Source organism: Ictidomys tridecemlineatus, chromosome 12 (genome assembly GCF_052094955.1).
Source record: "Ictidomys tridecemlineatus isolate mIctTri1 chromosome 12, mIctTri1.hap1, whole genome shotgun sequence".
In the NCBI taxonomy this organism is placed as follows: Eukaryota; Metazoa; Chordata; class Mammalia; order Rodentia; family Sciuridae; genus Ictidomys; species Ictidomys tridecemlineatus.
The window spans coordinates 113448452-113461688 of record NC_135488.1 but is presented as its reverse complement, the minus strand read 5'-3'; the positions used below and the strand labels follow the sequence as shown (position 1 = coordinate 113461688).

Here is a 13237-nt window from a genome sequence, read left to right as displayed (position 1 = left end):
CCCTGGGTTCCATCTCCAGTACTGAAAGAAAGAAAATAAAATTGTTAACCTGATTAGAGTACTATATTAGAAAGGAAGGCATTTATATGCAGAACATCTCTTTAAATTATTAAATAGGATATGCTATGGAAAAATATTCAAATACCACAAAACTATAAAGCAGAAAGTGAAAGCTCCCTATAACTCTGCTCCCTAAAGATATCTTCTGGAAACGAGGAAGTTCATCCTATCGGTCTTTTTCCTGTGAATCCAACACAGAAATACAATAACGAAAACAAAATCATAACACGTGCACTGGCTTTTTATTTGTTTTGTTGTTATCCTTTCATCCAATATTTGTTTTGTTTAATATCATATCGAGAACATCTTTGTAAGTAATGGTATTGCAATTTAACCAGTCTTCCATCAAGTTTAAGAGTAGCTAAATACAGGCAGGCCTTCCCCCAGCTACAGAGGAGGAGAGATGGAGAGTCGCAGCCCACACCTCTGCCTTCGGATGGGGTTGCTCAGAAGGTCAGAAGTGCCAGCCACTCAGCCGTTCCTCACGCAAAATGAGGAAGCCAGGGTTCTTCCTGCTTCCTGCCAGCTCTTCCCTGTCTCCTCCACCCAGACCAGGGCATGCTAACCTCACCTGGGTTTTGGCCTTTTCCTAATGTTCTATGCCCTGAAGCTCTCTCAGGATGCAGGATACGTCCAAAATAGCCCTAGACCGACCCCCCCCCACACACACACACACATACACACACCAGCCTCAGGCCTTGCCTCCTCCCCACTTCTCTCAAAATATCCAGCTCTCCTACATCTGAGCTTTTACACGCTCCTGGATTTTTTCACCAGGTAAATCTTTTTCACCTGAGAAGGCCAGATCTTTGGCCTCTGCACCCCTGGGCACCTGTGCAGGCCTCCACTTGGCACAGTTTTGCCCTTAGCTTCTGTGTGTCTCCTGCCCAGCTGGACAGAAGGGAGCAGCAGGCCCAGCTGCATCAGCCACAAGAAGTCTCAGGGGAGGAACTAGGAGTCTGCCAAAGAGAAGAGGGAATGGCACAAAGCCCAGAGAAGCCCAGGCACCGGAGGGCTGGGCAGAAGTGATGGGGGTGCCTGAGAAGGTCGGCTGAGGCAGACCAGGAGAGGCCCCGGGAGCCACCAAGAGAGGACACCTGAACCAGGTCAGGGCAGAAACAGTCCAGAACCACAAATGCCCGCCTTGAGTTCTCATGGTTTCCTTCCTAAAATCTAATCTCAAGGTCCAGCCTTTCAGGTGGTAACTGTTGACCTTGGAGTCTTGCTAGTCTTGTTGGTAAGGACCTCAGATTGCTTATCTGTAGAATGGGGTTGGAGGCGCCTGCCTTGGATGGTTGGGAGGCTCAGCAAGAGAAAGGGTGACGCTCTCAACTCTCCGGGTTCCCAGAAGGAGCAGCTACTAACAAGGCATCTTCATCACGCAGTCCCCGCGGCTGGCCCGCACTCAGAACCCCTTCCGTATTCCCGAACAGGAAGCAAAAGCCCAGCAGCAGTATCCGACCCACCCCTCCCGCGAGCCTGCGGCGACCACCAGAGGGCAGAACCCGGCTATTGGCACTTTTCACCTTCAGGGCCTCGGGCGATCCCCTGCTCCCCGGCTGCTGGGATCCCCGGAGGCTGGACTCGGCCGCCTCTTCCCCACAGTGGCGACACCTCCTGCCCTGGGGCCGGGGTGGCGGCTGCTAAACTGGGCATCACGCAGGCTCGGGAACTCTGCCCCCCACCAGGGCTCAGGTGTCCCACACCATGCGGTCACACGCGCCCGGGTCCGCCCCTTCCTGGGCGCCCTGGGAGCTGCGGTTCCCAGGGCGACAGTCAACACAGGCAGGAGCTCCCCACGCCCCGGGGCTAAGACGTTTCCCAGCCTGGAGGCTTGGGCTCTCCTCGGCCACTCTGAGCTCGGGGCGCACGGGGACGGAGGAGGACCCCTGTCAAGCCCTCCAGGACTGAACGGGAGGAAGGACCTCCGGCAGCGCGCCCATGGGGACCCGCCCCACCCCCGGGCTCCAGAGAACCACATCCGCGGGCTACCGACTGCCCACCACCGGGCGGCCGGCCTCAGTCTCCCCGGCTGCCCGAGGTGGCCCTGCGGCCGGCAGGGGTCCCGCTGGTGGCGGCCAGGCCCCGCGGGAGGCCCAGGGCGTGCAGCGGGACCAGCTGTGGCGGGAGCTGGTGGAGGCCGAGGGGCGCGGCCGGCGGCGCTGGTGAGTGTCGGCTCGGCCTCCTCCCCGACGCCTGCAGCCGACGTCCGGGAGGTCCGAGAAGGGAGGCCGGGGGGGAAAGGGATCGGGGCGGCGGGGGCGAGAGAGGCCGGGCCAAAGAGCAGAGGAGGTTGCGGGAGGAGGGAGGCCCGCCAGCCCTCGGGTCCCGGCAGCCCCTGGAGGCGCGAGGTCCCCAGTCCCCCAGAACTGCCCTGGGGCTGGATCCCGCAGAGGAGGCCGGGCGAGGCCGAGGGGAAGCCGGGTTGGGGCTGGAGCTGCGCTGCGCTGTGCCCGGCACAGGCCGCCTCCCGCGCTCACTCCGTGGAGACCCCCGAGCTCGGCGCAGCCCCCCGCCTCGGCCGCCACCCCGGGGGCGCATTCCCAGGACAGCCAAAGACACGCCGGGAGATCGGTACAGTTTCCACGTGGTCCTCGGAGGGGATGGCTGCGGGGGAGTGAGCTCACGGAGACCTCTCCCGAGAGGTGACCGGCAGGCGAAGGCGTGAGGAGGGGCCCAGGATGAACTCCAGGCATTTGAGAAAAAACAGCAGGGGCTGGGGTTGTGGCTCAGTCATCCCCAACCCTTTGGGAGACAGGGTCTTGCTAAGCTGCGGAGGCTAGCCTTGAAATTGAGATCCTCCTTGTTCAGCCTCCCGTGTCACCGGGATTGCGGAAGAATGTGCCGCACACCCGTTCTAGTTTACATTACTAAATGACGAGTTAAAGAGAGCTCTAGAATCTCTCCTTGTCGCAAAACTGAAACTTTACACCTGTTCCTTAGCACTGCCTGCTTCCCCTTCCCCACCTTCTGACTTTTTAAGTGCCTCTGATATCAGTGTGGCCATGCAGTATGCAAACATCGCCCCTACTTGTGCTTTTCCGCCTCTGGCTTACTTCACTTAGTCTGATGTCCTCCACGTTCATCCGTGACACAGCATATAGTCGAGTTTTCTTCTTTTTAAAAGCTGAATAATATTTATTTGTTTATTTATGGGGAGAGGGAACCAGGGATTGAACTCAGGGGCACCTGACCACTGAGCCTCAACCCCAGCCCTATTTTGTATTTTATTTAGAGACGGGGTCTCACTGAGTTGCTTAGCGCCTCCCTATTGCTGAGGCTGGCTTCTGTTTCACGGGTAGACCACAGTTTTGTTTACCCATCAATTTGCCCATAGATATTTAGGTTCGCTCCCCACATGTTGGCAATGGTAAACCATGCTGCAATGAACATGGGAGTGCCTATCTCTCTTCAAGATCCAAACTTCAATTTTTTTCAGATAAATATCCGAGGCAGGATTGCTGGACCATATGGTGGTTCCATTTATAATGTTTTGAGAGCCATCCATGCTGTTTTCCACAGCAGCTGCACTATTTTGCATTTCCCCCAACAGTGCACAAGGTTTCCAATTTCTCCACGACCTTGCCAACACTTGTTGGTATCTGTTGTGTTCTGATAACAGCCATCCTCCTAACTGGGTGAGAGGGTCTCATTGTGGCTTGGCTTTGCATTACCTTGATGATGAGCGGCTTTGAGCATCTTTTCACATGCCTGATGACATCTGCATGTCTGCTTGGGAAAAGTAGCTATTCAAATCTCGAGCCTAGTTTTCAATTGGATTATTTTGCTTTATGCTATTCAGCTGTGGGAGTTTGCCATGATTTTGGAAGTTAACCCCTTATCAGATAGGTGTTTTGCAAGTATTTTCTCCCCTTCCAGACATTGCTCTTTCATGTTGATTGTGTGCTTTGCTGCTCAGAAGTGCTCTCAGTTTGACATAACCCCTCGTGTCTACTTTTGCCCTTGTTACCTATAGTTTTGATATCCTATCCATGAAGTCATTGCCAAGACCAGTGGCATGAAACTTTCTCCTATGGCTTTGAGTTGATTTTGGAGACCATCCAAGAAAAGGGTCCAAATCTATTGTGCACTACAAAGGAAACAGGGAGGTGGAAAGGCCTCCTGCAGAATGGCCCAGAAGATTGGCGCACCAAGCAGGAAGAGGGGCGGGAAGGAGTGAAGGAGGAGGGACATCCCAGCCTAGACACTGGAGCTGAAAAACTGACAGAGAGGAGCAGGTCCATGACAGAGCTCCGATGAGTTCTTAGTGCCTGGGTCACTGACAAGTGGAGTTCCCCAGGGCAGTGGCATGTGTGCTTCCAGACACTGAAGACCTCGGGGAGGACGAGGGCTCCTGGGTCCCGGGAGCTGAGGGAGGGGAGAGAGCAGTGACTGCTAACGGAGATGGGCTTTCTCTTTAGGGTGGTGAGAATGCTCTGGACTCAACAGTGGCCATGGCCGTGGACTTTATGAACATACCAAAAAACCACTGGGTTGTACATTTTAAAAGGGTGAATCTTGTGATACGTGAGTTCAATATCGGTTTTTAAAAGGAAAAGGCCAATGTTGACACCAGCGACGAGAACAGGCTTCCCCTGAAGAACGCAGAGCATCCAAAAGAGAGAACCCAGGACAGTCCTGCAGACCTTCCCTGAGATCCCAGAAGTCACCAGGGGACTGAGAAGCCAGAGGAGAAAGCCAGGAGGCCAGGAGGCACAGAGACCAGGAGGCCAGCAGAAATATAATAAAAGCCACATACACAATTGTAAATTTCTGGTAGCCATCTTTAAAAATGTAACAGGACCATTTTAATAATAAACTAAACCCTAAATATCCAATTTATTACCATGTCTACACGAGGCCAGTCTATAAAGTCATTGAAGAGACATTTTATATCCCCTTCGTGCCAAGTCTGAAATCCAGTTTGTACTTATGCCAAGAGCACCCTCACGAGGACCTGCCACCTTCCAGGTGTCAGCGAGCCAACCCCATCCCACCTCACCAGGGGGGAGACAGACTCCTAGGAGGCAGCTGGACGAGCATGAGGACTTGGCACCTTTCCTCGGCCCTCCCTGGCTCTCCCTAGGGGTCAGCATGGCTCTGAGAGCCCAAATGACGGAAGGAGCCCTTCCTTGAGCAGCTAAGGGGGGGAGGGGGATGGGGATGTCAGACAGTGGCAGAGTCAGGGGCAGCAGAAGGGGACACAGAGCGCCCAGGAGGGCACAGGAGTATCTCAGGGGACGGGCTGAGAACAGGAGGTGTGGGTCAGGGTCTGCGCCGGGCACAGTCAGACAGCCTGGAAAAGTCAAGTAGAACTTCTAGAAATAAAAACATATAAAACTGAAAAGTGGGGCTGGGGTTGAGGCTCAGTGGTGGAGCGCTTGCCTTGTACATGTGAGGCACTGGGTTCGAGCCTCAGCACCACATTAAAAAAATGGATAAATAAAATAAAGGTATTGTGTCCATCTAAAACTAAAAAGAAAAAAAAGAAAAAAAAAACTGAAAAGTAAAACAAACTGAAGTGAGAATTCACGAACTCAAGATAGACTCATATAAATCACTCAGGAAAACAAGAGGGAAACTGAACGAGATGTCGGAGCTCCACAAGCCGAAATGAAACATTTGAAGAGCAAATGTGTGGGAATTTTCCAGAACCAAAGAAACACGACTCCACAAATGATGATGGATGTGTTCCTCAAAAACAGATTTGGGTTCCCAAAGAGAGAGGCCCCAGGGCAGGGGGTGAAGAGAGGGACCAGCCACGTGGTCTTGCAGTCCCAAGTGGTCTTGGATAGTCCCAAGCCAGAGGACTGGGCTCCACAGGAGGTCTCTGCAGGAGACACTGTTAGAGGAGTTGTGCGCCACCTGAGGATACTGACTGTGTGGACACTCTTAAGAGCAGCTTTAGGATTTTATTGGAGCATTTGGAATCAATGATCATAGACACCTAGAAAATTGGAAGCAAATGTAATTATTAGACCTAGAAAAAAAGACCAAGTTGCATAAGAAAGGAACAGAGACCATATTCTGCTCCTAAGTTCATCAGTGAATAGTATTTTTGATTTATTTTTCCATTGCTGGGGATTAAGCCCAGAGCTGTGAGCATGCTAGGCAGGGACTCCACTGAACCACACCCCGGCCCAAGGAACAGCATTCCTATGACCATCCCACATAAATAATAAATATCAAGCTAACCAAGACCTACAACTAGTTTGGAAGGATGGCAGGAGGGGAGGCAGGTCAGAATGCCGACTCATCGTCTCCTATAAGAGGAAGTCAAAAGAAAGTATAATTTTTTAAAATCAAGCAAAGGTTAGCATAGGGTTTCAAAATATGAAGGCAGAAGGCTGAAGAAATAGCTAAAAGGCTAGGGACAATTTGACTCCAGGACATGGGCTCAGGAGCTGTGAGGCTAGGTGCAGAGAAAGCTGTATTTATTATGTCTTGTCACGTTATTTGACTATAGAAAAGTAGATTCCAATAAAAATCCGACTACAAGGGCCTGCCATGCCCTTCTCCTACCCCCACCTTCTCTGCACACACCCTGCAAGGTTCCCAAGGCTCGGAGTGTGGAAATTGGCTTTCCTGCACAGAATACTTGAGGTCCCCTGATGTGGCCTTCTGAAAACGCAGAGATGTGGTAAAATTGCAGCCATCGGTTTCCTTAGCAACAGAGTTACCACTCTGGAAGTCATCAGTCATGAAAATGTGTGTTCACTTTATAGAATGCACCATAAATACCTGGTTGGCACTTGGCATTTGTTCCAGTTAAAAATTATTTTAGAACGGGGCTTGGTGGTGCATGACTACCATCCCAGCAGCCTGGGAGGCTAAGGCAGGAGAACGGCAAGTTCAAAGCCAACCTCAGCAACTTAATGAGGCCCCGTCTCAAAATAAAAATAAAAAGGGCTGGGGATGTTGCCCAGTGGTTAAGCACCCTGGGTCCGGTTTCTATCAGGGCCCCGCCTAATACATATATGTGCCCTGTGGCACATGCCTGCAGTCCCACACTGGGGAAGCTGAGGCAGCAGGATCGCAAGTTTGAGGCCAGCCTCAGAAACTTAGCGAGACCCTCAACAACTAAAGGAGACACTGTCTTAAAATTAAAAAAATAAAATAGAAAAGGCTAGAGATATAGCTCAGTGGTTAGTAAAGCACCTCGGGTTCAATCCCCAGTGCCAAAAAAGAAAAAAAAAAAAAAAAGGAAAATTATTTGAATTTTTGGTGATGTAATACATAGTGGCATGGAATGGTTTACTTGACATAGTGAAAGTCAGTCTTAAAAATGTCTCAGAAAAAAAAAAAAAGTCTCAGAAAGAATTCATGCTGCCCACGTGTTCTTCCTTTCCAGGGCTGAGAACTGGAGTTTCCTGAAAGACTATGACCCGATGGTAAGGCAAAACACATTCCTGTGAAACACACTGTTAGTGTGAAAATTTATTAACTTTTCCCCTACATTCATCTACCATTTACCAAGGATCTACTTTGTGCTTGGTACTGGAATGAGGAATAAAATAGTTGTAGGAAACATAGGGAAAAGAAAATATTTATACAGAACATTCAGAACTGTCCCCCTCGTACTTGCTGGTTTTATTAATGTGAGTCAATGGAAACGGCAGGCATTTGCTGATGAGACCCTTCTGCTGGTCCAAGATGTATAACAAGCGTGTGCCCAGCCAAGGAGGAGAGGGAGCCTGGGTCAAAACACTGAGTCCTGGCTTTCCTTGGCCTGCAGCTCCTTCCTGTCTTCAAAGCCAGATCAAGGTAGTCCCACCTCCAGTCCGCCCTCCACTGTGCCACCAGAAACTGTATCTCCCCCAATTAAAAGCTTTCAATAAATCGGGCACTGTGGCACCAACCTGAAATCCCAAGGATTTGGAAGACTGAGGCAGGAGGATTGCAAATTGGAGGCCAGCTGGGGAGACTTAGAGAGACTCTGCCTGAAATTTTTAAAAAGAGGGCTGGAGGTGTCACTCAGAGGTAGAGTGCTTGCCCAGCATGCACGAAGCCCTGGGTTCAATCCCCAAAGGAAGGCCACATGGGCAGGGGCTGTCCCTGGTGAAAGCCAGGATCTCGTTATCTGACTGGTCATGTTGCTTCTGTCAGATGAAGGGTGGCACGAGATGACCCTAAGGAGGTGCAGGGACAGCTTCTCAGATTATTCTGAATTCACACACACTCGTTGGTGCACTCAGCAGCAGAATTCACCAAGGCCTGTGCTCGCATGCTCCGAGGGCCGACACATCACAGCCACAATCTGGAATCACCCCAATAGATTAAGGAGTTGGGGACAGTCACAGAACTCGTGTAGTGGAACAGCAGGAGTGAGAGAGCTGCAGCCACTTGCTAAACCAGAAGGACCCTGGCAGACATGGTGGTGAAGAAGGAGGCAGACACCAGAGGCGGGAACAGGCTGGAGTTAGAGGTCAGATCAGGGTGCCTAGCGGGTGGAGACGGTGGCTGGGGGTTGAAAGGAGGGGCGTGGGGAGCTGATTTTTTTTTCTAATCTAGACAGGGTTAGCGAACATGTTTGTGAAAAACTTTTGAGCTATGATCTGTGCGTTTTTCTGTATGAATGTTACACTTTAAGTAAAAAAACACGCACATAAACACACACACACACACCTCTGTCTTCCCTCCATATGGGAAGAAGAGGCCTAGGGCAAGGTCCCTCCCTCCATTGCCACAGTCACAGAGGAAAAGTCAGGAGGCCTGGGAGGCCTGAGGGTGCCCAGGATGCTGAGGGGCAGACCTGCCACAGCTGCAGTCACCCCACTCTTGGTGGGAGTCTTGTGTCCAGACGGGGACAGAAACACCTCACACCCACCTGCGGAGGCTGGAGTTGCTCCTACCAAGTGGTAAAGATGGGGCTCAGACCAGCAGCTTAGTCCAGTTCTAGTACCACATACTTACCTGGCAAGCCACCTGACCGCTGTCCTCTCCCCTCCTGAGGGTGCCCTGAGCAGCCGGGTCTCTCCTTTTCCCACAAGAGCGCGTGACCCGCCCTGTCCCCCCTCCTCAGGGCAATAAGAAGGACCCGCCCTGTCCCCCCTCCTCAGGGCAATAAGAAGGACCCGCCCTGTCCCCCCTCCTCAGGGCAATAGGAAGGAGCCTGAGAAGCTGCCGGACTCCGTGCCCCTCTTCTCGGACACACTCCCCAATTCCGCAAACCAGGTTGTGGGCAGCAGGGTGGACACGCCCCTGGGGAGGACCCTCATCCGCATGGACTTCTCGTTCACCCAAGGAGTTAGGAAGAAGAAGCTGGAGGACGAGCTGCAGCCGGCCTAGGAGCGACTCCGGCCTCCGCAGGTGGGTGTGCGGTGGGGCCCTCGGCAGCCTCCGGAGGGCTCCTGGGCTCCCAGGAGATGAGGAGGATGAGAAACCTGCCAGGACCGCAGAACCGCGGCCACTCCAGCTGCTCCAGCTCAGGAACCAGGACGCCCCGACAGCCTGGGTTCCAGCCCTGCTGCCCACCCTGGCCTGTAGCCTCCCTGAACCTGGTGCCTCCTGGCCCAGCTGTGAGCGTTGTGTTCCCTCCAGCTGCTGAGTGCCTCAAGGCGACATGCATGTATCATCTTAGAGTTTTGAAGGTTATAAGTAGGATGTGGGTGTCACTGGCCAAAGTCAAGGGGCCGCGGAGCTGTGAGGGCTAGCGTTGGGGCTCCTTGAGGAGGAGTCCTGGGTGCCTTAGGTTTCTAGAGGTCACTGGCTCTCTTTGGCCTGCAGGTTCTTCCAGTCTTCCAAGCCAGCTTCCAGGTAGTCTCAAGCACACACCCCTGTCTTTAGACGGCTCTTGAGGAGAGCAGGAACTGCAGGGACTGGGATGGCTCTTCTTCCTTGACACTTGCCTGGGTTTTATTCAGCCTTACAACTAACCTTCAGTGCTGCTGTCATTTATGTGTATTACCGCACTTGATCTTCTCAGCAACCAGGTGGGACAAATATTATGATACCTGGCAGGTGGAACAGTCTAGGCACAGGGAAATTAAATCACTGGCCCTAGGTCACACAGCTGGCAAGTGGTACAGATGGGGTTCAAACCAGAAGGTCAGCTTAGTTCTAGTACCACATACTTAAGTAGCAGGCTACATGCCATCCTTCACTCAGTTCATAGAGCCCAAATATTTAGCAAGTTATAGGGTTTTCTGCTTAAGGAAAGTCTCCAGGTCTCTGAGAAAGCATCCCACCACCACAAGAACACGTCCCAGGTGTTACCAGGAGTTGCAGGGCACACTGCGTCCACACGCAGCCCCCTCCCCCAGGTACTCCACTTGTACACCCTGACCCTGCAAGAGTGTGGAGCGAGACCCCAGGCCCCTCTGGCCAGCAGGAGGAACGGGCGGGCGCAGCACACAGCCTGCAAGCTGGCTCGGGAGGAGCAGCGTCTTTCTCAGAGTCTGCGATGGGAGCTGGGCTCCCCTCCAACCTGAGATCACATGTCAGGCTAAAGGCAGCAGCCTGCACCATCAGGGGTCAAGGACATACCATGGCAGCATCAAATGAAGGTCAAATGCCTGTCCTCAGGCTGGAGGGGTCCAAAGCCAGCTTCTAGGGCTCCTTAAAGACCCCGTCTGAGTTCTTGCCATGAGCATGCATATATATTGTTTTTTATACCTCCCTAAAAAAAAAAAGACAGTTTCCACTTGAGGAAGAGAACAGAGAGGAGCAAAAGGTATGAGGGACCTTGAGGCCAATGGCCACTGCAGGTGGTGGTGCCTGTGTAGGTTGGAAGGACTCACCAAGAGCTCTCTACCTGCCCCTGGAGGGAGGGAGGGGGCCAGGGCCAGGGTGGTTCTGCCACTCCTGGGAACACAGTGCAGTGGATAAGCACAGGCTCTGCTTGGCATGGTGCCCAGATCTCTTTCGTGGCTGTTTTTGTCACCGTTTGGTCTCTAAACTGAGCCAAGGCTTGGATCCATCCGGTCAGGCTCACCCAGCTCACGAGGAGCCAGTGGGACTCGGCTCATTCCCGCTCCAGGTCCCAGGGAGAGGGGGAGGAGGTGGTGCCCAGGGCAGCATCAGCTCCGGGACTGTAGCCTCTGAGCATTCAGGTAGTAAGTACTGAGTGCATCAGCCAGCCGCAGGGACGGCAGGGACGCAATGCAACCGTCCCACCCTCTGTCTAGCCCACAGGTTCGCATGTCACTGGGGCTCGGCTGACCTTGGCTACAAGCTTCCACTACAAACAAATTTTGCCTACATGTTTTCCATTCTCTTGGATCCAGAGCCTCCTGCAGCAGTCTTCTCGTAGCCCACCACCACAGGGCCGGGACCCCTCTGAACCACAGGATGCTCGGTGGCCTCTGCACGTAGAGCATGTGTCTGCACTCTGCGGCCAGTCTGTGTGGCCCTGGAGATGCTCATGACCAGCCACACTCCCGCTGATCCCTGCCCCACCCGCCTTCTTTTCAAGAGGACATCTGCACTTGACCTTCCCCACCCCTGAGCCACCCACCAGAACCAAGGGAACTGGGACCAGGTTCTGACCCAGTGTCTTGCTTTGTTCCGGAGGCTGGCTGGGCTGGGAGGCCTCATGGCCCCAGGTACAGCAAGAGCAAAAGGGGCATTGTCAACAGAGAGATGTGTGGGTATCTCAGAGCCAAGGACTGGGCAGCGGCAGGGATCTGGAAGGGACAGGAAGCAGGAGCCAAAGAGCCATTGTGAAGCCGGGAAGGATTCTTCTTTCCCTTCTGATCACTGCTTCTCTGAGCACCTCGGCCTCATTCTGCTCTCTGGCAGACCCAGCATCTCCGCTTTCACATGATATAAAACAAAACCACCACCATCCAAGTAAGCCAGGAGCACCTTCCTGTGTTAGGAAATAAGGCAGTGTTCAAACTCGATGAGGAACACAAAAGGGACAGAAGAACCAATCTGAAGGGGATCCCACGGGACATATTTGGGACAACAAATATGGAAAATGAAGAACAATAAAACCCATACCCACCAGGCAAGATGGCGCACACCTGTAATCCCACCTACTCCAGAGGCCGAGGCAGGAGGATCACAAGTTTGAGGCCAGCCTGGGCAACTTAGACCCTGTCTCAAAATAAAATATAGAAAGGGCTAGGGTGTAGCTCAGTGGCGAGGCACTTGCCTGGCATCATGCATGAGACCCAAGGTCCAAGCCCCAGGAACAAAAGAAAAAGAAGAGGGCTGGGGATATGGCTCAAGGGGTAGCGCGCTCGCCTGGCATGCGTGCGGCCCGGGTTCGATCCTCAGCACCACAAACCAACAGAGATGTTGTGTCTGCCGAGAACTAAAAAATAAATATTAAAAAATTCTCTCTCTCTCTCTCTCTCTCTCTCTCTCTCTCTCTCTCTCTCTCCTCTCTCACTCTCTCTTTGAAAAAATAAAAATTTAAAAAAAAAAAGAAAAAGAAGAGGCGATCCCTGGCTACACCTGAGAAGCCACTTCCCATGGTAGTGCCCACGAACTACATTCAATGACACTAATAATAATGATGGTGATGATGATAAAGCTCATAATTTTTAAAATTTCAGGTACCGAGGAGGAACTCTTCTATTGAAGATAAGAAGTTATAGAATAAATAACAACAAAATCACTTTTTCCTTTTTATGGTACTGGGGATTGAACTCAGGGTGCTCAAACACAGAGTCACATTCTAACCCTTTTTTTGCTTTTTTGCTTTTTTTTAGTTTTAGGTGGACACAATGTATTTTATATTTTTGCTGAGGATCAAACCTAGTACCTTATGCATACCAGGCGAGCGCTCTACCACTGAGCCACAACCCCAGCCCCACTTTTTTGCATTTTATTTAGAGACAGGGTCTCACTGAGTTGGTTAGGGCCTTGCTGAGTTGCTGAGGCTGGCTTTGAACTTGTGATCCTCCTGCCTCAGCCTTCCAAGACACTGGGATTACAGGTGTGTGCCACCATACCCTAAAATCACCTTTTGGTGCCTGTTATAGCAATACTAATTTAGGTAAGAATAAAAGATACTAAAAACATTGGGCCAAAGATTCTTAGGGAACAGTAAATGCTGAAATCTAAAACATATCTTAACCAACTTAATAAACTCAACCCCACAAAGAGCAAGACAACTGACCCAAGGTAGTTAGCCCTCCTGCCAAATATAAGTAAATAAATAGCATAACCTAAGTGTAGTCAGCAAAGAACTCAAACGGAGGGACATTCTGCCAAACATCCATGTCAT

General features: G+C 51.9%; 1 protein-coding gene across 2 annotated transcripts; it reads left to right on the top strand.

Annotated features, from left to right (window-relative positions):
• Positions 1-1580: 1580 nt before the first annotated feature.
• On the top strand, positions 1581-12344 carry Cimip5 (ciliary microtubule inner protein 5). Of its 2 annotated transcripts, none has more exons than XM_040271289.2 (4): positions 1581-2225; positions 7412-7451; positions 9157-9369; positions 11286-12344. In XM_040271289.2, exons 1-3 carry the CDS (start codon positions 2002-2004, stop codon positions 9346-9348), a joined length of 456 nt encoding a protein of 151 aa, XP_040127223.2. In that variant the 5' UTR covers positions 1581-2001; the 3' UTR covers positions 9349-9369; positions 11286-12344. The 2 variants fall into 2 exon arrangements, with proteins under 2 accessions (XP_040127223.2, XP_013215039.2); XM_013359585.4 differs by having other exon boundaries at positions 1582-2225; positions 11187-12344.
• The last annotated feature ends 893 nt before the right edge of the window (positions 12345-13237 follow it).

Excerpts from the sequence above, each read along its gene's own strand:
- Cimip5 (XM_040271289.2), top strand. The coding sequence starts at position 2,002 with ATGGGGACCCGCCCCACCCCCGGGCTCCAGAGAACCACATCCGCGGGC. Across the intron at positions 2,226-7,411 it reads GGGCGCGGCCGGCGGCGCTG|GGCTGAGAACTGGAGTTTCC; the intron begins GTGAGTGTCGGC and ends CTTCCTTTCCAG. Across the intron at positions 7,452-9,156 it reads TGAAAGACTATGACCCGATG|GGCAATAGGAAGGAGCCTGA; the intron begins GTAAGGCAAAAC and ends CCCCCTCCTCAG.